This window comes from Bubalus bubalis, chromosome 9 (assembly GCF_019923935.1).
Source record: "Bubalus bubalis isolate 160015118507 breed Murrah chromosome 9, NDDB_SH_1, whole genome shotgun sequence".
In the NCBI taxonomy this organism is placed as follows: domain Eukaryota; kingdom Metazoa; phylum Chordata; class Mammalia; order Artiodactyla; family Bovidae; genus Bubalus; species Bubalus bubalis.
The window spans coordinates 71,141,218-71,162,424 of record NC_059165.1 but is presented as its reverse complement, the minus strand read 5'-3'; the positions used below and the strand labels follow the sequence as shown (position 1 = coordinate 71,162,424).

Genomic DNA, 21,207 nt, shown 5'->3' with positions numbered 1-21,207 from the left:
ATTCTGAGAGATGGGAATATCAGACCACCTGACCTGCCTCTTGAGAAACCTATATGCAGGTCAGGAGGCAACAGTTAGAACTGGACATGGAACAACAGACTGGTTCCAAATAAGAAAAGGAGTACGTCAAGGCTGTATATTGTCACCCTGCTTATTTAACTTCTATGCAGAGTACATCATGAGAAACACTGGGCTGGAAGAAGCACAAGCTGGAATCAAGATTGCCAAAAGAAATATCAATAACCTCAGATATGCAGATGACCCCACCCTTATGGCAGAAAGTGAAGAGGAACTAAAAAGCCTCTTAATGAAAGTGAAAGAGGAGAGTGAAAAAGTTGGCTTAAAGCTCAACATTCAGAAAACAAAGATCATGGCGTCTGGTCCCATCACTTCATGGGAAATAGATGGGGAAATAGTGGAAACAGTGTCAGACTTTATTTTTGGGGGCTCCAAAATCACTGCAGATGGTGACTGCAGCCATGAAATTAAGACGCTTACTCCTTGGAAGGAAAGTTATAACCAACCTAGATAGCATATTAAAAAGCAGAGACGTTACTTTGCCAGCAAAGGTCCATCTAGTCAAGGCTCTGGTTTTTCCTGTGGTCATGTATGGATGTGAGAGTTGGACTGTGAAGAAAGCTGAGTGCCGAAGAATTGATGCTTTTGAAGTGTGGTGTTGGAGAAGACTCTTGAGAGTCCCTTGGACTGCAAGGAGATCCAACCAGTTCATCCTAAAGGAGATCTGTCCTGGGTGTTCACTGAAAGAACTGATGCTGAAGCTGAAACTCCAATACTTGGCCACCTCATGCGAAGAGTTGACTCATTGGAAAAACCCTGATGCTGGGGGGGACTGGGGGGCAGGAGGAGAAGGGGATGACAGAGGACGAGATGGTTGGATGGTTCACCAACTCAATGGACATGAGTTTGGGTAAACTCCGGGAGTTGGTGATGGACAGGGAGGCCTGGCATGCTGCGATTCATGGGGTCACAAAGAGTCGGACACAACTGAGCGACTGAACTGAACTGAAGGTCTGTCGTTACTTAAAGGAGAAAACATCTTTTAATTTCACTAAACATGGGTTCCATCCACCACAACTAGGTGTGTGGCCTTGGCCAAAGGAACGTCTCTGTACCATTTCCCCACCTGTAAAATCAGAGCATTAATTACCACCCATGATCTTTCTGAGGATTAAATGAGTTAGTTTTAATTGTGGAACACTAAAAACAATGCACTTGGTAAGGAAGTGTTAATTTAGTGCCAAGACCAAAGTACACCTTGCCCTGTTGTGTCAGGTGAGATACAGAGCCTTGCAAATCATGGACAACGACCATGTCCCTAGCCTAGAACGTTAAATAATCCATCTAAGAGGACGTGGGAAGACAAAACTAGCTCTACAAGAATCTAAAAGGTTAAAATGAATGTCTGAACACTGGTTCCCTTCAGTTCAGTTCAGTCGCTCAGTTGTGTCCGACTCTTTGCGACTCCATGCACTGCAGCACGCCAGGCTTCCCTGTCCATCACCAACTCCTGGAGTTTACTCAAACTAATGTCCATTGAGTTGGTGATGCCATCCAACCATCTCATCCTTTCTTGTCCCCTTCTCTTGCTATCAGTCTTTCCCAGCATCAGGGTCTTTTCAAATGAGTCAGCTCTTTGCATCAGATGGCCAAAGTATTGGAGTTTCAGCTTCAACATCCCTTAGCACAGAGGAAATTCCTGAGCCCAGTAGGGAGGCCAGAGTTGCTCCCTCAGTGACCTGGTTACACAGCTTCTCCACAGCTCATCCATCTGGTGTGATGCTTGAAGGTGGTTACTGTCAACAAAGTCACCTAGCCCAGGGTTTTCAAACCCACTAACGAATCAAGTTGATAGGTCACAAGCAGTACCGGAAAAAAAAAAAAAAAGTGGATAACAGAAACTCTCAGGAATCCTTTCAGGCAAAGTTTGCCATTTAAGTGTGGGTGTTCTGGGTAGCAGTGTAAAAGCCATTCTCACGCTCCGTGTGCTACTGCCAGAGTTGATCCAGCTGTCAGCTGTACATCTTGGAGCTCAGGGACAGTGCCGGAGGATACCTAGGAAATGGTGCCTAGGCCAGCAGAGGGCGCGCATACAATGTACCCACTGCAAGAGAGGAGGCCAGTGTTCTCTCAGGGCTTGAGGGGCCACAGCCCACCTCTATAGAGATTAGCAGTAGGGGAGTAAAGCCTTAGGTCCTCTCCACCTCCAAGCCTGGCCTTTCACGCCCAGGCCCCTCCTCAGCTCTCCTATGCCTTTTCCCCCCACTCCGTGCTCTTACCTTCCTGTCAGCTGCTTTTCTTCCTCCAAAGGATCTACTTCCTCTCTGTGCAGCCCTTCCTTCAGTCCTCATTCTTTTCCTTTCTTCCTCCACCCTTCACCTCCCTTTTCCACTCCCACCTCCTTTTCCAGGACACATAAACACACAGTTTTTCAGACAAGTCAGCCTTTATTTTTGAAAATAATTCTGTAGCTTAAATTTTCCTCCATGAACTGAGGTCAGGCAAGAGACAAAACACACGTTGCTCTCCAACCCATGTGCATCCTGATCTGTGCACCCGGGGATGCTTGGGAGAGAAGGGAGGGAGGTTGGGTTGAATGGTCTTGGCTGCTGTACCTCACACTGAGAGGGCCTCCAAAAGCCAGGCTAGCATGAACTGTCCTAGAGCAACAGGGAAAGGACTGGTTTTTGGAAAGGACTGGATGGAGAGGAGAGAGGGGCAGTCTGTTTCTTAGAGGAAGAATGAGGGAGGGGTGCCCCAGCATCCAAGGCTTTCTCCCCACCACAGTGGATGAGCTAAGGGAACGTTCTGCTTTTCCCCTTCACCATTTCATCTTAGAATCATGAACTGCTGGGCTGCATAGTAAGAAGAGCTGAGAGGAGGTCAGAGATGAAAGAGAGGGGAAGAGAAATACAGGCAGGAGGCAGTAAACCCTGACAACCTAACAGCTCTATCCGGACCCTGACGATGATGAAACCCCTTTGGTTAGTCTCATTCCGGCACAGATACATCCCCTTCTCACATAATACAGCCCCCTACCCCTACTCCAATTGGGAGAAAGCGGAGATGGTCAGGGACAGGTACAGGAGGAGGGCTCATACTCTGGCTAGAAGAGCCAGGACAGGAAAAAGAGGCCTGATCAAGAGAACTAAAGTTGCCAACCTCTCCACCGATGTCCTAGGAGAAAACCTGGAATGTGGATGTGTGTGGCCATGACAAGCTCAAGTCCCTCCTACCACACAGTGGTTTCTTGCTTAATAACTCCCCCAACATATCCCAGAAAGAGTCCCCTCATTTGACCCCCTCACCTTATCATCTGTGCACTTGAATGCCACTCAGAAAAAGAAAAAAAAAAAAAAAAGATAAATGGACCCAAGAGAGAAACACAGAGAGGACGATGAAGCCCAGGGACTGCGGTCCCATCTTAGGCCATGAGATGGCAAGGAGGGGGCCCACGATGGACACGCAGGTGCTGCTAATTCCAGCTAGGATCATAACCATCCCAGGTCTGGGGTGGGGCCAGGTGGACACGGCGGCCCCGGTACAGGAAGCTGACGATGCCCCGGTAGCCGGCCCTGGGGACACCAGACTTGAGGTCATCCATGACTCCCAGGGCCTTGGCAAAGGCCTTGAAGCTGTCCCTGCTCGTGTACTGCACTCGCACCTCCTGCAGCTCGCTCCGCTCACTGGTCCTCACTTTCTCCACCTGCAGCAGGGGAGCACCATAGACACGTGCAAGGAAATCCCTGTCATAGGTCTCCTGTCGCAGGTACGACAGGTCCAGCTGGGTGAAGGGCACGAAGTGCTGGTTCAGCTTGATAAACTTGAGGTGCTGGTCAAAGAACTGCCCGTGGCTCACACCTTTGCGGCCAAAGGTCATTGTTCTGGAGATTTCGGGCCGCACACAGGCCCGGCCCTGCCGCTGCTCTGGCCGGCGCATCCAGTCATCCCAAAAGGCCTTGGGCCACTTGGGCTCCAGCTCAGCCCAGAGCTCAGCCAACAGCAGCCAGCCCAGGCCAGGGAAAAAGTCTGTGCGGTAGAGCAGTTCGGGCTTGCTGGAGTCCACCATCTGCTCCTTGCCATTGTCGTTCCAGGCAGACACACACCAGAGGGAGGGGTCGGCTCTCAGCAGTGGGTAAGTGGCCTGAAAGTACTCGAAGAAGTCTGGAGCCACCTCCAGATCATCCTCTACCACCACGGCTGCTGGGAACTTAAACTCGTGAAAGACCTGGCCCAGTGCCCAGCGGTAGTGCCGAGCAATCTTGTAGTAGCCCTGGAACTTTCGGTGGTCGGGTGGCACTGCAATGGTGCTCAGGTCAGGCTGCCGGATGTGCATGACAGCGCTGCCGTAGGAGGCGATAACCTGGGCTGTCTCCTCATGCCCGCAGTCCTGGCTGACAATGATGGGAAAGTGCTCAGCAGAAGGCCGGTAATTGAGCAGCTTGTCTAGGCAGCGCCGAACAGTGCTGCGGTCACAGGCGATGACCAGGATGGGGATTACAGCTGGTGGAGTGGTCACAGGCACTCGTGGCGGGACGGGCGGGGCCACAGTGGGTACCCTCCACTGCTGGCTCCACCTAGCATGGTGCTCCCTGATCTGCTGCAACAGGCCCCGCTGCCGCTCCAACTCCACCTCGGCGTCCTGGGCCAGGCGGATCACCTCGCGGGTGAGGCTGGCGGGGTCATCATCAAGAGCACTGTTTGAGGGTAGCCTGCCAGGCGCTGGGCGTGTCCAAAAGAAGAGGAGCAGCAGGGCGTTCCAGGCCACAAAGAGGATGGCGCCCCACAGCACAAGCCCTGCAGACTGCTTCTTCAGCATCCTGGCCCCCGCAGGGGAGGCGGGAAGGGTAGGGCTCAAGGCTGCCCTCAGCTTGCCTGGCTCACGCCCCCACGGTTCTAGGGATGCTTCCTCTGGGCTCCGGGATTAGGAAGCAGCCATGCACCTGAGAAGAGGAGAAAAACAACCATCATCACAAGGCACGGGGCTGCTCTACAGTAGAAGAAGGGGGTGGGGGGCAGAAACAGATGAACAATTCAGGACAAGGAAGGCCAGGAGGTTAACTCCAGACCTCTCTTAGAAAAGAGCTTCCCATTCCCTAATTCGGAGGGTCAATCTGTATGGAAGAATAGGATTAGGATAGCATGCTTCCCGACTCCAAAATGGTTTATGAATCCTCTGAAAAGAAATGTGGGTTTTTTTTGGGGAGGGGGGGGAGTAGGGGAGCAGAATATGTAGAGAATGATGTTGGTGGAAGACAGGAAGCAAAGGAACCCCACCCACCCCTTCTCTACCTGACAGATTTTGTTTACCATCTTCCATCCAGAGCTTAGGAGAGATGGGGGGTAAGACCATCTGCCTCCCGTTCCTTAAATCAAACTGCCCAAAGATTACTGACTTTAAAATTCTTAGTATCAAACTTCAGGACTAAAGCCAGAACCTTACCTAATAAGGAAGCACCAGAGGCATTCCCATGAAGGTCAGGGACCAGATCTACATGACTGTTTAACATTCTGTTGGAGGGATCAGCCAATGCAATTCGACTGCAGAATACAATTACAGGCAGAAGTACAAATGTGCTGATGCTATGAGACTATGACTAGAAAACTCTAAGAGAAACAATGATAAGTCCAACCCAAACAATCAAAAAATTGAGTCAGGTAGTGGTAGATAAAAATTAATGTACAAATATCAGTAGCCTTCATATCCACAAATAATAACTCATTAAATAAACAATAAATGAGAAAACCTTATTTATAATAGCTATGAAATGATATGAAATGTATGAAATGATACACTATTCAGGAATAAACAAGAAATATGCAAAAACCTACCAGAACTTATATTTCCTGAAAAGACAAAAGACAACTTAAATATCCCTTGTTCTTGGTTAGGACACCTCAGCTTCATCAAGAATCTCAATAAAAATAGTTTTTGTACAGCTAGTCAAACATGCATTAGAGAAGGAAATGGCAACCCACTCCAGTGTGCTTGCCTGGAGAATCCCAGGGACAGGGGAGCCTGGTGGGCTGCTGTCTATGGGGTCGCACAGAGTCGGACACGACTGAAGCGACTTAGCAGCAGCAGTAGCAGTCAAACTGGCACTGAAGTTCAAACAGAACATCTAGGAAAATGATGAAAATGAACCAGCTGTGAAGAGGGACTAGCCCTACCAGATATACTACACATTACAAAGCCTCTATAATTAAAAGTGTGTTATGCTGATCAGATCAAACCAGTCAATCCTAAAGGAAACCAACCCTGAATAGTCATTGGTGCTAAAGCTGAAACTCCAATACTTTTTCCACCTGATGCAAAAAGCCAAGTCACTGGAAAAGATCCTGACTCTGGGAAAGACAGAAGTCAGGAGGAGAAGGGATGACAGGATGAGACAGACGGTTGGATGGCATCACCAACTCAATGGACATGAGTTTGAGCAAGCTATGGGAGATGGTGAAGGACAGGGAAGCCCAACGTGCTGCAGTCCACGGGGGTCGCAAAGAGTTGGACACAACTGAATGAATGAACAACAGCACTGTGGTGCTGATATGTAAACAAACAGATCATTCAGGGAATGGAAATTAAACAGATCACGCAAAGGAATAGAATTTCAACTACAGAAATAGACCCAAATACACGTAGATATCTAATGTATGATAAAGAGAATAATTAGAATTACTGGGGCAAAAAAAAAGGTCTTATTAATTGTGTTATAACAACTACACAAGTATTTGCGAACAGGAATAAGATCTATATACAAGAATAAATTTCAAGTGGACTAGATATTTAAGTAGAAAACTAAAAACATACAAGTGCTAAAAGAAGATTTATGTCAATTCCTCTACAGCTTAGCACAGGGAAAGGCTTTCTAAGTATGCCTTAAAATACAGATGCAGTGATAAATAAAATACTTTTGCATGGCTAAAAATACCATGTGTGCTCAGTTGCTAAGTTGTGTCTGACTCTTTTCGACCCCATGGACTGTAGCCCACCAGGCTCCTCTATCCATGGAATTTTCCAGGCAAGAATACTGGAGTGGGTTGCCATTTCCTTCTCCAAAAACACCATAAGCCAAGTCAAAAGATTAACAAACTGGAAGAGAATATTTGAAACACACATCACAAATAAAAAGTCAATACCCTAACAGACAAAGAGCTTCTTAAAAACTGAGGGGAAAAAAAGCCAAAAATTCCCTGTCTAAAACACTAGCATAACTCACACAAAAAAGTACTAAAATGGCCCACAGATGTATGAAAAGGTGTTCAATTTCACTTATGATAAGAAAAATTCTAATTAAAACTATACTAAGGTAACATTTCTCACCCATCAGACTAGCAAAAATAAAAAATTTGTCCGATTCTCATAATAGAATCAGTTTAAGATAGAAGTTCTAATTTTGATGATTTCTAATTTTCAGGTTTTTCTTTTTTTTAATGAATCATGTTTTTGGTGTTGTATTTAAGAAATCTTTGTTAAAGTCACAGAGATTTTTTTCCCTATGTTTTCTTTTTTATGTTTTACAGTTTTAAGTTTTACATTTACATTTATGATTCATTTTGAATTAGTTTTCCTATATGGTGTGAGATAAGGAACTGAAGCCCTTTTAGAGTAGTTTGGCAGTTTGTCAAAATGCTAAACAGAGATACCATATGACCCAGCAAGTCCACTCCTACATATACACCCAAGAGAAATGAAAACAAATGTCTATACAAAAACCAATATAGAATGTTTGAGGGCACTTTGCCAAAAAGTGGAAACAACCCAAACACCCATCAGCATTGGAATACTGTGGCTTATCCACAGAATGGAATAATATTCAGCAATTAAAATGAAACATAAAAAATAAATGAATGAAACAAACTACTGATACATACAACACATAGACAAATCTCAAGATAACGTTGCAACATATGAAGGAATACATACAGATCAGTGTCTGCCTGGCAGTGAGACCATCAGGGGAGTGTTTCAAAGGGACACTAGGAAACTTTGTGGGGGTGATAGTTTCATGGGCTGAATACAGATGAACAAAGTTCTGAAAATGCACACTTTAGATACCTAAGGCTTACTGTATATCATTTATACCTCAATAAAACTTTTTAAAAAGATATTATTACATCAAATGACAAAATTAGAATATAGACAGTAGATCAAAATATCAGTGTTGACTAGGTGACAACCACACTGTGGTTATATAAAAGAATATCCCAATTCCTATATAATACATGATGAAGTAATTAGGTATAGAGAGCCATGGTAGATGCAATTTCTCAAATGGTTCAGAACAAAAATATCAAGTATAAATATGAAGAGAAAATGGAGCAAAATATTAATAGGTGGATCTACGTAAAGGGAATATAAGAATCCTTACACTATTTTTATTCTTGCAACTTTTTTATATTTTGAAGTTATTTTCAAATAAAATCAAACAGGGACATAGCCCACAGCTCTGACTAGCTTCATCCAATATGGCCCCAGCTGGACACATCAGAAGAACTGGAGACAATCTATTTGTCCTGAACTCTTCAACCATTCCACGGTCTGCCATGACACGACCTGCTCTCTGCCAGGCTCTGGGAAGGGACCGGGACACACAGCCAACAAGAAAAAGGCATGGTCCTGCCAGGCCCCTCACTCTACCAGACCTCATTACTTAAAGGATCTACCACACCCTTCAATGCCAGGACAGCTGCCATTCTTGACCATGCAACTTTCACCCTGGCATTCCTGCCTCTGGTCTCAACACTTCACACCCAAAAGTTGCAGGTCTGCACTCTCTTGTGCTGGCTGCTCTGCCAGCTACCCTCTGCCTCACAGCCCAGTTCACTAAGCTAACCAAAATCTCAGGTCCCAGATTTAGTCTCTGTGCTCCTGGGCTCTCAAGCAGGCCGATCCAGTATCCAAGGATCAAAGGGCTGATCTTTAAGAGTCTCTACAGGGAATGGATCCTGTCCCTTCTCTGAGACCCCTCCAGCCCCTGCACCACCACCTCCTATCTTCCTTCCAGAAACCATCCACACTCCCAACTCCATAGCACCAGTCTTCTTAGAAGCCTCTGTTTTATTGTGTCATTAAATTTCCATTTTATCAGTGCTCATTCACCAATCAGGGTTTCCCAGAAGAGAAACACACACAGACTCCCAGTTTTTCCTCCCTCTGCCTGACAATGTGGTCAATGTTGGAATCCCTAACCCTCGATGTCTTGCCTCCCAACTGACTGGGTAGGAAAAGACTTCAGGCAGAAGGACAGGGGAAAGCAAAGAGAAACTGAACTCTAGCAGCTCAAGTGCTGGCTTCAGGGCTGGAGGAGCAGGCCTGTCTCAGACTTATCAATGAGCCACCTCAGGCCAAGAGGCTCTCAGAGTGGTGGCAAAACCCCAAGGGACCATATCGTCTCCAACCTCACTCTTCTCCTGACACTAGAACTAGGCGGCCCACACCCACTACCCCAGGCCTAGAAGACCTCCCCACCACCCTTCTAAGCCAGGCAGATCAAACCAATCTTCTCAGCCTCTCTGCAGACTGTATCCTTAGCAAGTCTATAAACCTTGTGAATGGGTAGACAGCCCATAGCAAACAGCTGCCCCAGGCCACCAGGCCTCCAACTTAGCGCTCAGGCCTTTGTTCTCCACTCCACAAGCCTTTCCTCTAAATTCTCAAACAGAACTTGCTTCTCTTGCCATCTGGGTACTGGGACATAACTATTCCCAGGCCCACCCCTTTTCCACACAGACTCCCCGACAGTCCCAGTGCCATTTCCTACTACTTCTCCCCTTATTCTCCAGGGCACGATCCTCTACTCTGTCTAGAAGTTAGTGATGTGTGAATACACAAATGCATGCACTCTCCAGCAGATGGCTGTGCCCATGGGATGAGACAGTCCAGCTTTTGGCCAACAGAGCCCATGCAGTCATCCAGGAAGCACTGCTGCTCTAAGTCCTACTGTTTGGAGGGTATGGCAGTAACAAGAGCTAGTCAAACAGCCCAGGGCAATGCTTGGGCATCACCCTGAGTTTTTTCACATTGCTGAGACTCAATTTTTTCACCTCTAAGATGGAAATGGTAGTAGAATACCTCACTGGGTTGCTTTGAGGACTGGGTGAGATAATTCACATTAGGTGTTTGGAACAGTGCCTGGCATATGACAAGGTAAGTGCTAGCCCATCACTTGTCTGTCTCCTCTCTTGGTGGTTCTCTCTGCACCATTCTACTAGATTCCTTCCAGGGTCCAAACATCCAAGCCTGCCTCAGGGCCTTTGCATGTGCCTGTATGCCTGGTCTGCTCTTCTCTCTCTCCTTCACCTAGTGGGTTCTGACTCACATCTCACCGGACACCTTCCCAGATACCGTCGGCCCCTGTGAGGTCCACCTCCCCTTCACAACCATCAGCACCAGCACAAACCTGTGCTCAGTATCTGTCAAGTCCCCTCAGCTACATGCTACTTGAGGTAGACCAGCTCCCCCAGTGCTGCCAAGCTGCTATGCTAGGATCCTCCACATTCAGGAGATTTGCCTGTAACAAAAAAGTGACTTTCATGTGTATGTCACACACCTACAATCACTTAATTGTAATTCCCAAGTCCAAAAAGTATTGAAAAACCCAAGTTTTCCACACTTGTTTGGCATAACCTCATTTGGAGAAATCTAATCTAATGTGAGGCTACTTATAGCCTTTATATATCCCTTCATATATTTTGCTACAGAAATAAACATGCTGGACTATGGTATGCTGCTCCAGATCTTAGACTATATCATAAATGTACCAGGTCATCTTTTTTAATCCAAAAATTTCTAAATTCTGAAACACATCCAGCCCCAAGAATTTCAGAATTATGAAAGTGGAAGAGAAAGTTATTCTTTCACTGCCATCATCCCATTTCAAGATTTCAAACCCTTTAATCTGACTAGGTTTCTCAGCTGGTCCACCTATCACTAACTTTGCTTCCCTTTAGCAACCTTCTCAATAGCAACAGAGCATCCTTCTTAAAGTACACACCTGGTCACAACACTCACCTGCCTTAAAAACTATACTGCCACTACCCACAGAATAAAATGCAAAATCATTATTATGACACACAGGGCCTTCATAACAAACTGACTCAAACATCCCTTTCAATCTCACCTCCAACCACTAACTCCATGAACTGCATACTCTGGCCTCAACAGGCTACTTACCTCCCCCAGTAAGTATGCTTTCTACACTGTTGTCTCTGCTCTGGCTGGTCCTGCATGCTGAAATCATCTAACGCCCCATCAACAAGCACTATACCTCCTAAGAACCCAGTTTGGGTGAGTACTTCCTTAACATCCAGGCAGACTCAGGCTTTCCACACTATACTTCCACCATACTCTCTCCACACCTCCTGCCTTCCCTTTCCACACTGTAATAGAATCTGTGGCTGTACTTACCTGACTCTCACCTTACTTCTTAGAAGAAAAGGCTCTATGACCTCTAAACCTATTACAGCGCTTGGCACATGTATGAAGTTCAAGTAGTTAGATGGAGGACATTATTAACTAAACTGGGGAGAAAGACCAAATTAGAAGTCTAACAGTGAAGGATTACATTTTTCAAAGCTGACTACAAAACATCCCATTCTACATGCTCTTCTAACAAAGTGACAATGACACGCCTCCCTCCAGAGCTTGGGGGTGGGGGGGGGGCTGGCGGGGGTAGCAGGTGGGGTCAGTGTTCCCTCTCTCTGAGCTGTGACTACAGAGGAAGTGATGATTATGTGACTTCTTAAGACTAGTTCATGAAAGTCAACACAGTTTCTATTTGATGCTCCTGAGATGCCTATTATTGGAACCCAGCCAGCAAGGTAAGAGGAAGCCCAGCCACATGGACTAGATACCTTCCAAGTATTCTGGCTGACAACCACAGCTAAGGTCAGCTGACAGTAAGCAACAGATAGTAGACATGACAGGAAGCCTTCCAAATGATTCCAGCCCCAGCCACATCCAACTGCAACTACATGAAAGACCAGAAGCAAAATGACATAGCTGAGACGGGAATAAAATAATTTTGTGGTTTTAAGCCACTAGGTTTTAGGGTGATTTGTTATGTAGCAATGAGTATCTGAAACGATGAGTGAAGCAGAATCTAAGTAGCCTTGATACAAAGGGCAAGTGTTTCTTCTGCCCTCTGTCCACAAGAGTCCAAATTTTGAGGTCCTGCCCCTATACATACTCCCTTATTAGATATTTACTGATGAATAATAAAAAATACCGAATGACTTAAAACAAGAGCAATCATTTATTCTCTCTTGGTTTCTACAAGTAAGGAATTTGGACGCTGGGGCACAAAGGAGATGACCTGCCTCTGCACCATGAGGTCTGCAACTTCAGCTAGAAGACTCCTCTAAAGGCTTAGTTTCTCATATGTCGGCAGGTTGATGTTGGCGTTGGCTGAGATGTCAGCTGGAGTCACCTCCATGTGGTCTCTCCACATGGCATAGACTTCCTCTGAGCATGAGGCTAAACTCCAAAAAGTGACTGTCTGAAGGAAGAGCGCAAGTCAAATAAAACTGCATCCTTTTCAGGATCCAACCTTGCATCACTTCTGACGTATTCACTGGTCAGGGGTATCATGAGTACCGCCTACATTCAAGGAAAAAGAAACACAGCCACCACAGCCAGGTGGCAGGAGGGCAGTGTCCTGTGATAACAACTGGAGAATGTGATGTTTAAGGTTGTGGCCATTTGGGAAAATACAATCGGACACACCTTCCTTTTCTAAAATAGAACAGTCCTTAACCTTGACCTGAATACCTGATGTTCTGTTATCAATGACATTTGCCTGCAAAGCACAAACTCAAACTTAAACTTTGTTTTGCCAGAGTTTTCACTGCTCCTTCAGGGAAATGACACAGCTGGTCCATACCACCAAGTACAAAGACCAAGTACACTGTGGTGGGAATGAGGAATGAGCCTTTTTAGTAAATAAGACCCTCAATCAAAAACCAGAAGGCTCTGGGCAGATCCCACCAACTCCTGTAAGTCTCAGTTTTTTCTTCTGAAGAACTGCCTCGGAGCTGTAAGAACCCTAACACTCTGATTCCTATAGTATTCTCTAGCCAGTCCTCTCTCTATGGCAGAAAAATAAAAAAAGGTGTTTTTTTAAACAGCAAGTGAACACCAGATAGTCAAAAATGAGCAAAAATGGAGAAGTCTTATTTAGTTTTTAGAAAGCATGGAAACGAATGTTGACAGAACTTCCCTTCTATCTCTGTCTTGCTTAGCATGTTAAAAAGCACTGCCTAAAAAAACCGAGAAAGTATAGACACGCCAGAGATAATGGAGACTTAATTGAATTACTTTTTGTTCATTATTAGACCTCCTCTAATAATGTATCCTCCTGTATCTTGTACCCGGCCCCATAATTTCAAAAGGATGGAAGAACTGAAAGGGAGTCAGAGAAGATACACTAAATAATTCAAGGACTTAAGAGAATAAGACCTAGAGAGAAGGGATACAGGTTATTTATCCTGGAAAAGGCTAACGGGATATATGATGCTAGTGCAGCAAAAAAGCACAAAGCCTTGGGAAACCAAGTAACCCTGAGTAGTCACTTGGGCCTTCGTTCCTGCATTTGTACAGGGAGAGGCTTGATGTGGATCACCTCCAAGGTCTCTGGGTTCTGATGACAAAAAGAACAGTACTAACTTCCTCAATGTCCCAAACAGGAAAAGAGTTTAACCTATCACATACGCCACTGAGGTTAAACACACTACATTGCTTTCTAATCTGAGAAAAGGACAGGGTGGGGAATCCAAGAGAGCTCAACAGTCTCGGAATCGGAATCGAGGCAGACGTGGGGTGGGGCGGCGGGTGTAAGCATCTAAGAGAAGAGGCTACGTGGTCTGAAAAGTATTATAAACGACAGAAGAGAAAGCTGGGCAATCTTAGCCAGTTGATGTTCGTGAAGCAGAGACTAATTAAATACATTACAGGGGCAAAGGTTAACCAAGGTAGAGCCTTTTACCCCGGGGCTCACTGTCCTGAGGAGACACTGACTAGCTGGCCCCAGCCCTTCTGCTTGGGAGTTTATAAGATGGGGGCCCTGCACGTTCTCAGGGCCCCCTACTTCACACACATTAGCAAACAAGTAGAAGCAAATTTTCTTGACAATTTACTTATTTCCACATTGAGTCAATTCTTCCTCAGAGCTGTTGAGAAAGAACCCCTAATAACTTTTGGAAAGGACTCTGGGGTGGAGTCTGAGGAAAAGCCACCTCGGATTCCTCTCCCCAACCCTCTCCAGCAACACCAGCTCCTCCAAGCCCCGCACCCAAGTCCGCCCGGAGGATGAGTTTCACAACCGCCCCCCTCCTCGCGGAGCCCGCCCTCTCTCCAACAGCTGGAGGCCCGGGATTCCGCAAACGGAACCCAAGAGTTCCACTTCCCGGCTCAGGAGGGGCGCGCGGCCGTGACCCCGGGTGGCCCGGGACAATTTCCTCTTGCTGGGGCTCTTAGGCACCGAGGCTGTCGGGGGACACAGAGGGACTGGAAAGCGGCAGCCTCTCAAGTCGGGACCCGAGTCCCGAAGCGCCCTCTGCCCTCCGGCGGGGCCTCCTTCAGTCAGACCTCGATCCCCTTCCGGGAACAAACCCCAGAACTGACGGATGCCGGCGTTCCCTGGCTCCCACTTACCAGGTCCTTCCAACTTCCCGGCCCTGAACTTGGCCCGCCCCGAAGCGTGGGGAGCGAGCCGGGTGCCCCGGCGCGTTCAAGGCGCTCGCGCGGCTGCCGGCGCCTTCCGCCCGGCCGGCCCTTCTCGCAGCGCGCCGGGCCGGATAGCCGGGCGGGCAACGTGGCCCTTCCCCGGGGAGGGCGGAGCGGGGCGGGGCGGGCCGAGGGGCGGAGCTGTCTGCCTCAACTCGCCCAGGGCCCCTTTTCCCCAGGTCGTCTCCAACCCAACGCCCGATCTCTCAGAACGACTCGAGGTCTGGACACCCCAAGTTTTCCGGGGCCCCCAACTTCGGGAGATGTAGTGGAGATAACTGTTACTATTGGGCCCTTCGCTGCTCACAATCGCAACTCCACGGGTCAATACCCATCAAACCAATTACGCTTAATCCACTCCAGTCCAGACTTCTCGAGTCTCCACGCCCAGCCCCAGCCACTGTGCAGAATCTCGTGGAGCTTAGGGGAACAGCCCTGCCAGGGGTAGGCCGAGCAGCTTACCTCAGCAGTGTGTTTACCAAACCCAAAGCCAAGAATCTGGGGGCCTGCTCCCCCAACCGCTGGCTTCCGGAAGGGAGGAGTCCAGGGCATCACAGAGGCTGCAGCTTACAGGGAAGTGAGAACAAGAACCAGGGTGCCAAAAGGAAGCCAGGGAGGAAACACTTGCAGTCAAAATCGAGAAAGAGCAAGCTGGCTTCCCTCACCCACCCTTGCTTTTGTGTTTTCTTTCGGGGTAGATAATGCTGTTAGTTGGAAGTAAAAGAGTAGAACCAGACAGACCTTTCCCTAGGGGAGAACCATTAGACCCAAAGAGGAAAGTAAGGCCTCAAGCAGGCTTTGGGGTTGACCTGTGAAAGGGGGTAGGGGGAACCCTGGAAAAGCGTAGATATCAGTATCTGACCCTAAGAAGTGAAGGTGGGACGCTAAGAACTACTGGTTACTCGTGCAGATAACTTTCCTGAGAAGGACTGGGTCCAGAGCCAGCACTGCCATGTGATCAGGACACACTGTTCTGGCACCAGCACCTGCCCCCATCCACTTCCCTCCCCTGTGTTTCAGAGCACAGAGCAGTCTGGAACTTCCTGGTGTGTGGTTACTGACATCACTCACTAACTTGTTTCTAAGTGAAACTAGGAATTGTGTGGCGGTTTAGAAAAACAAAGGCAGGACTTGACCTAAAATTCCCTGCATGGGGGTAAGCAGCTAAAACAAAATTGCAGTGGCCTTTACATGCACCTGCAGTGGCCTTCACATGTACCTACACCCTACCCCACCCCCAGCCTCTCCTTTAACCCTAGCAGCTCTGCAGAATATACACTGTCGTCTCACTCTACAGATGTAGAGTCTGAGGCTCAAGCTAAGTCCTAATTTGCTGAAGGTCACAAGACCTAATGAGGGTCACGGCTAGGTTTTAGACCCAGGCAGTCTACTTCCAAGATGGCACTCATTCCCTCTTCTCATGAAGCCTTGAGTGTTTGAGATAGCTGTGTGTCCAGCATGACAAGCACATAGTGGGGCAGCAGGGAAATCCTGCAGTTGGAGCCTGGTCCTAAAGGAGAAGAGTGAAAGAAGAGCTGACACCTCAGAGACGCTGGACTCTGTGTGTGTCCAGGGTCTCCAGTTTAGTTGATTGTGTGGACTGTGGCAAGCGATGGGAGTCCACACTTATGGGCCAGTCAGCAGCCAATGTTTCTGTATCTCTGCCCTCTCTCTAAGCTTTTCCTCATGAGGGGTACATGGGATTATAATACTAATACTCCATGTCAAAGCAAGAGTTATAAAACTGGGAAAAGTTGGGAAACACTGTGGATCCAAGATAAGCTAAAATCACTATCCCAGGACAAAGGCCAGAGTAGAATGCTGAAAGGTGAGGAAACCAATTAGCCCAGAATATGTCAGATTCCCATCTCTACCAATCATCCTCCTCTATCTAAGGCTGTTCAGTGGGAAAGAGGAAAGATACCTGTGTACCAAAACTCATGCCCCATCACTATAACCCTCTGTTTAAATTTCAAGTCTTACAGAAGATCTAAGAGTAGAAATTCCCTGACTGTCCCAAAACAAAGGATCTGGTTAGAGAGGCAGGATGAGCTGAATTCTTGGATGGAAGCAAAAGAAAACATTTGTTCTGAGAGGCAAGAAGCCAGGGTGATGAGTGCCAAATTGACCTGGGAAGAGGCCCTGGGCTCCTGATGGATGTTTCATGGAGAAGGGTTATAGGGTAAGAAGGGCAGAAACAAGGAGCCAAGTGCCTGAATTCTGGGGATGAAACTGGGATTGGATTCTGTGAAAATGGAAGAATAGGAAGTTCTGGTCCTAGCCATACTCCCAAAAAAGGAAAGGATAGATGAGAAGGAAGTGAAAATTGTCCCAGGAAACTGCCCTCCCATAAACAATGCCCAAGATATCCTGAATTTTTGTATAATTTGCAAAGAATTTATGCTCTGAACATAAGACAGATCTTAGCTTGAAACCATAAGTAGAAATAAAAGCAAAGTTTTAAATCAACGATGTATCTATTTTTCCCCTTACTTCCTCCCAATATCTCTACTCCCCTCGACAACACAGAAACTCAGCTCACCAAAATCAAAGAAAAGAGAAAAGATTAACACAATAATCACTGAGCAATGTCTATTAAATGGAACTTTGGGTTAGTCACCGACAATTCCTTTTGGAAAAAAGAAGGGTATAAATAAATTCAGTTACAATATACACACAACATGTGGTTTATTGGTCCTGGCTAAGTGGCTGAACACCCAATGAGTGCTGTACCCTGGCATCATGGTGCCCCTTTGAGAAGGCTGATGGCTGTGTCCAGAGGACTGTCTTGTCAAAGGGTCAGGCTGAGGGAAGGACTACTGCTTTTGCTGGAAACAATAGGGGAGAGGAATTCTGGCTCACTCTAAGAAGGAAGCATCTTACCAGGAAGCTGTCTGACAGGGCCCTTGAGTTCTCCTCCCTGGAGGTTTGCTGCAGAATCCCGACGGCCCTTGTCAGGTCAGATACTATAGAAGCAGCACAGAACTGGGCAGGCAATCACAGCATCTGCCACTTCACACTTAGGCAAGCCCTGCCTGCTCAGGGCTTCTGTAGCTTCCCCTCACGCATCAAACTGGGAGAATAATCCCTGCTCTGTTCTCCTCACAACAATGTGGTGACGAAAAACTGACACAACACAACAGCCTGGACACTTCACATAATGTAAGCACTGTACAAATACAGCACGACTCTGTGGTACTTCAAGTGCTTCGAAGCACTCACAGGCCTCCTAGGCAGGATGAGGGCCTGGGACCACATATCCCTGAGGGATCACTGTGATCCCAGTGTCTAAGCAAAGAATAGCACCAGGAATTTGCTGGGCAAAGCTAGGGGAGGTGACAGACCCACCCTATAGTAGAAGCCCGGCCTCAAACAAGCTACCTCAGGCATCAGACTAGAGAAGAAATATCTAGGGCCAGGAAGTCCACCTAGGTCTGCCTGCCCAGCCCTCAGGCCACTGGGGGCCTCACAGACTCCTATGGAAAAGAAGGAAGGGAAAAGAAAGAAACCAAGTCATAAATACACGATTTTCAGCTTGCAAATGCCCACTGAATATGAGGCCCAGGTGTTACACAGCAGTGAGAGGCAAAGAGATGCTAGAAGCCAAGCTTCCTACCCCTTGCCCAGTCCACTGTATCCTATCAAAATTTCCATCACTTCTCCTTTCTGCTGTTGTTGTCACTCAGAAAAGCAGGCATCCTGGCATAGGTAAATTGGAATTCAAGGAAGGAACAGAAGGTAAAAAGGTAAGATGAACAGCTTCTGCTTTAAGTGGGAACAGAGCCTGTGAAAATATAGAAGGCTAAACAATGGCAGTCTGAAAAACACTGTCACTTCAAAGAGCAGGACAGAAGACCAGGATATGGCATAGAAAGGAAAGGCCCAGTGCTCACTCCAAGAAATGGAGCTCCATCTCCTAACAGACACTTGGTCCTTGAGACTTACACTTCTCTCCACCTCTCTTTGGTCTGCTACCCAGAAGCACACATGCGCAGCTGACCAGAGAGCTCTGAGAGCCAACAAGAATCCCTCAATCTGAGCTCTCTTTGAACCCATGCACCTTTGCCACCACTTCGTGATAGCAGGTATTGGCTAGTAGCAACAGGATGAGACGAATTCAGGACAGACTTTTAATTAAGCACAAATAAGACTTTTGCCAGAACACTAATTCAATAAATGAACAGAACTCCTAATTCAGTTTTTCTCTATGCAACTAAACAAGCATATCAAGCAATAACAATGTTACTCTGCTACATGTACATGGCCCTGGATACTCCTGAAAAATCAATCATTTCATTTGTTCCTTGGAAACAATCTGTGAGGGACTTGGAAAGTTAGTTATCCCCATTTTGCAAGTGAAGAGAACATGGCATAGCTTAACTGACATTATCTAGGAGTGTACACTAAGAAAGGCAGAGCTAGGACACAAATCCTGATTCCCAAACCTGTGTTCAGTTCCTCTGCTCTTACAGTGAGGTTTCACGGCCTACATTTCCTTAAAGGGGAAGGAGGAGAGGCAACTTAGGAGGTATTCCAGACCATCTGCTACCTGCCCCCACCCCAAGGCAGCTCTATTTAGTTAGTTCTCCAAAACACAGCAGCCTGCCTCAGCCTGGATAATCCATTCCAGAGTTGTACTTAGCCCAAACTGACTTGGAATCCTATTACCCCAGTGTGGAAAAAGCCTTTACAAGTAATCTAATACAACCTCCCTTCAGAGGCCTAAAGTCTTTTTATGTTCTCCTTGGTCTACACAACTCTCCTTGGTCCTCACAACTGCCATTGCTCACAACTCCTTTCAAGGTACTCTATCTGGGTAAGGAGCTACTGGGAACAAGCCTGCACTCTGAGAGGGAAGGAGAAGTGAAGTTTCCTGTGTACCCATCAGGGTAAGAGTTCTCATCAGGGCATTTTCTGAATGGCAGTGTCCCAGACTCGCCCCACTCAACACTATCTGCACAGGAGCAGCAAGACACCAAGTGGGAAATGAGACAGGAACCTTACCTTTCTTCTCTCAGCTGCTCCCCTGAAGATCATCAAACCCCCATCCAGTACTCCATTTCCAAAACTGAGAATCCCAGATCAGAAACACCGAAGTGCAGCTTCTCTCCTCTGGTCCAGGTCCAAAGTCCATGGCTGAGTGGACTCTGAATGGGAGGAGTCTGGGGGGGAAGGAGTATGTCCAGGTCCCTCCCCCCCCTGCAGGCTTCAGTGTCCCTCCCAGAGGTCTATTACATCCCTTCATTCAGCTGGTTTATTAAGCCCAGAGTCTGGTGATAGGCAGATCCCAGGTACTATCCCATCTCCTGTTCAGGGAAGGAAAGTCATCCACTGTGAGGGCTGGAGAGTCCGTCTTCTGTTGAAGCTCATGAGAGGAAACAGGCCTTAGAACCGGCATGGCCCAGGAAGCTGATTTCTGTGTTAACCTGAAGAATATTTAATCATGACACTCTCTAATCTATTATATACTCAAAGGAATCCCTAATACTTCCTACCTAAATGAGATTATCATCAAAAACCCTTCCTTAAACACTCCACAAGGTTATTCAAAGTACCTACCTCACTCACAATTTCACCCCCAAACAGTCACCTCAACAATATGTATACAAATATGACTCAAGGTAAAGGAAAGACAGCACCTAATCCCACCATAGAAAAGTAACCAAAACCACTGCTGTGTGGAGACTGTCTTCTAAGAAATACAGAAAAGAACATTCTCCTCCTGTTCTCGTTTGTGCCACACACTAATCGCCCTACATCTCCCAAGCTTCTTAGGGTGTGCAGTGTTTTAATCGGCCAACTCTCTCAGTCTGAATTAAATCCATACCAGACCTAGATGCTGGCACCTTCTACAAGCATTCTTTGCCCCCTTCCCTTCACTGGCACCCCCCCGCCCCTTCCAAAATTGTGCCAAAGATGTAATTCCCAATCTTCCGTCAAACTCCATCCTGAGGCGACTCCCGAGAGCACTTTCCTGAAACGCTAGAGGCCCGAATGCTACCACCAACAGCCCCAGTGATGTTCCAATTTTTTCAATCCAGTGGCCCACCCCGGCCGCCCCCTCCCTTCTAAGTTTATTCCTAAACACACACACACACACACACACACAAACACGCACGCGCCTTTCCTTCCTGTAGGGGCGTGGCGTCCACAAGAACGACCCCCCCACCCCCCAGCCAAGAATTTGACTCCTCCCACCCTTCTCCCTGGAACCCCTTGCTCTGTGTTCACTGGGAAAGAGGGTAACAACGCGACCCTCTCTAGACTCTGACCCCCGCACCCCTCTGCGGCCCAGACGACCCTCGCCCTATCTGCGCTGGATCTTTACCTGGGTCCCGCCCACCCAAACTCGGCAGGTATCCGCAGCCCGCCCCTGGTCGAAATCCAGGCCCCAGCCCGGGTCCCCACTACCGGCCCAGGCCCCACCCCCTCGACCCCCGGCGCCCGGCCCTCCCCTCGCACTCCTT

General features: G+C 47.4%; 1 protein-coding gene across 3 annotated transcripts; it reads right to left on the bottom strand.

The window, feature by feature from the left end:
- Positions 1-2,445: 2,445 nt before the first annotated feature.
- On the bottom strand, positions 2,446-21,201 carry MGAT1 (alpha-1,3-mannosyl-glycoprotein 2-beta-N-acetylglucosaminyltransferase). 3 transcript variants are annotated; one of them, XM_006075910.3, is made up of 3 exons: positions 21,069-21,201; positions 19,745-20,166; positions 2,446-4,961 (listed from the first exon to the last, which is right to left on the bottom strand). In XM_006075910.3, exon 3 carries the CDS (start codon positions 4,835-4,837, stop codon positions 3,494-3,496), a length of 1,344 nt encoding a protein of 447 aa, XP_006075972.3. In that variant the 5' UTR covers positions 4,838-4,961; positions 19,745-20,166; positions 21,069-21,201; the 3' UTR covers positions 2,446-3,493. The 3 variants fall into 3 exon arrangements, with proteins under 3 accessions (XP_006075972.3, XP_044803645.1, XP_006075973.3); XM_044947710.1 differs by lacking the exon at positions 21,069-21,201 and having other exon boundaries at positions 19,745-20,853; XM_006075911.3 differs by lacking the exons at positions 19,745-20,166; positions 21,069-21,201 and adding an exon at positions 14,669-14,824.
- Positions 21,202-21,207: the final 6 nt, after the last annotated feature.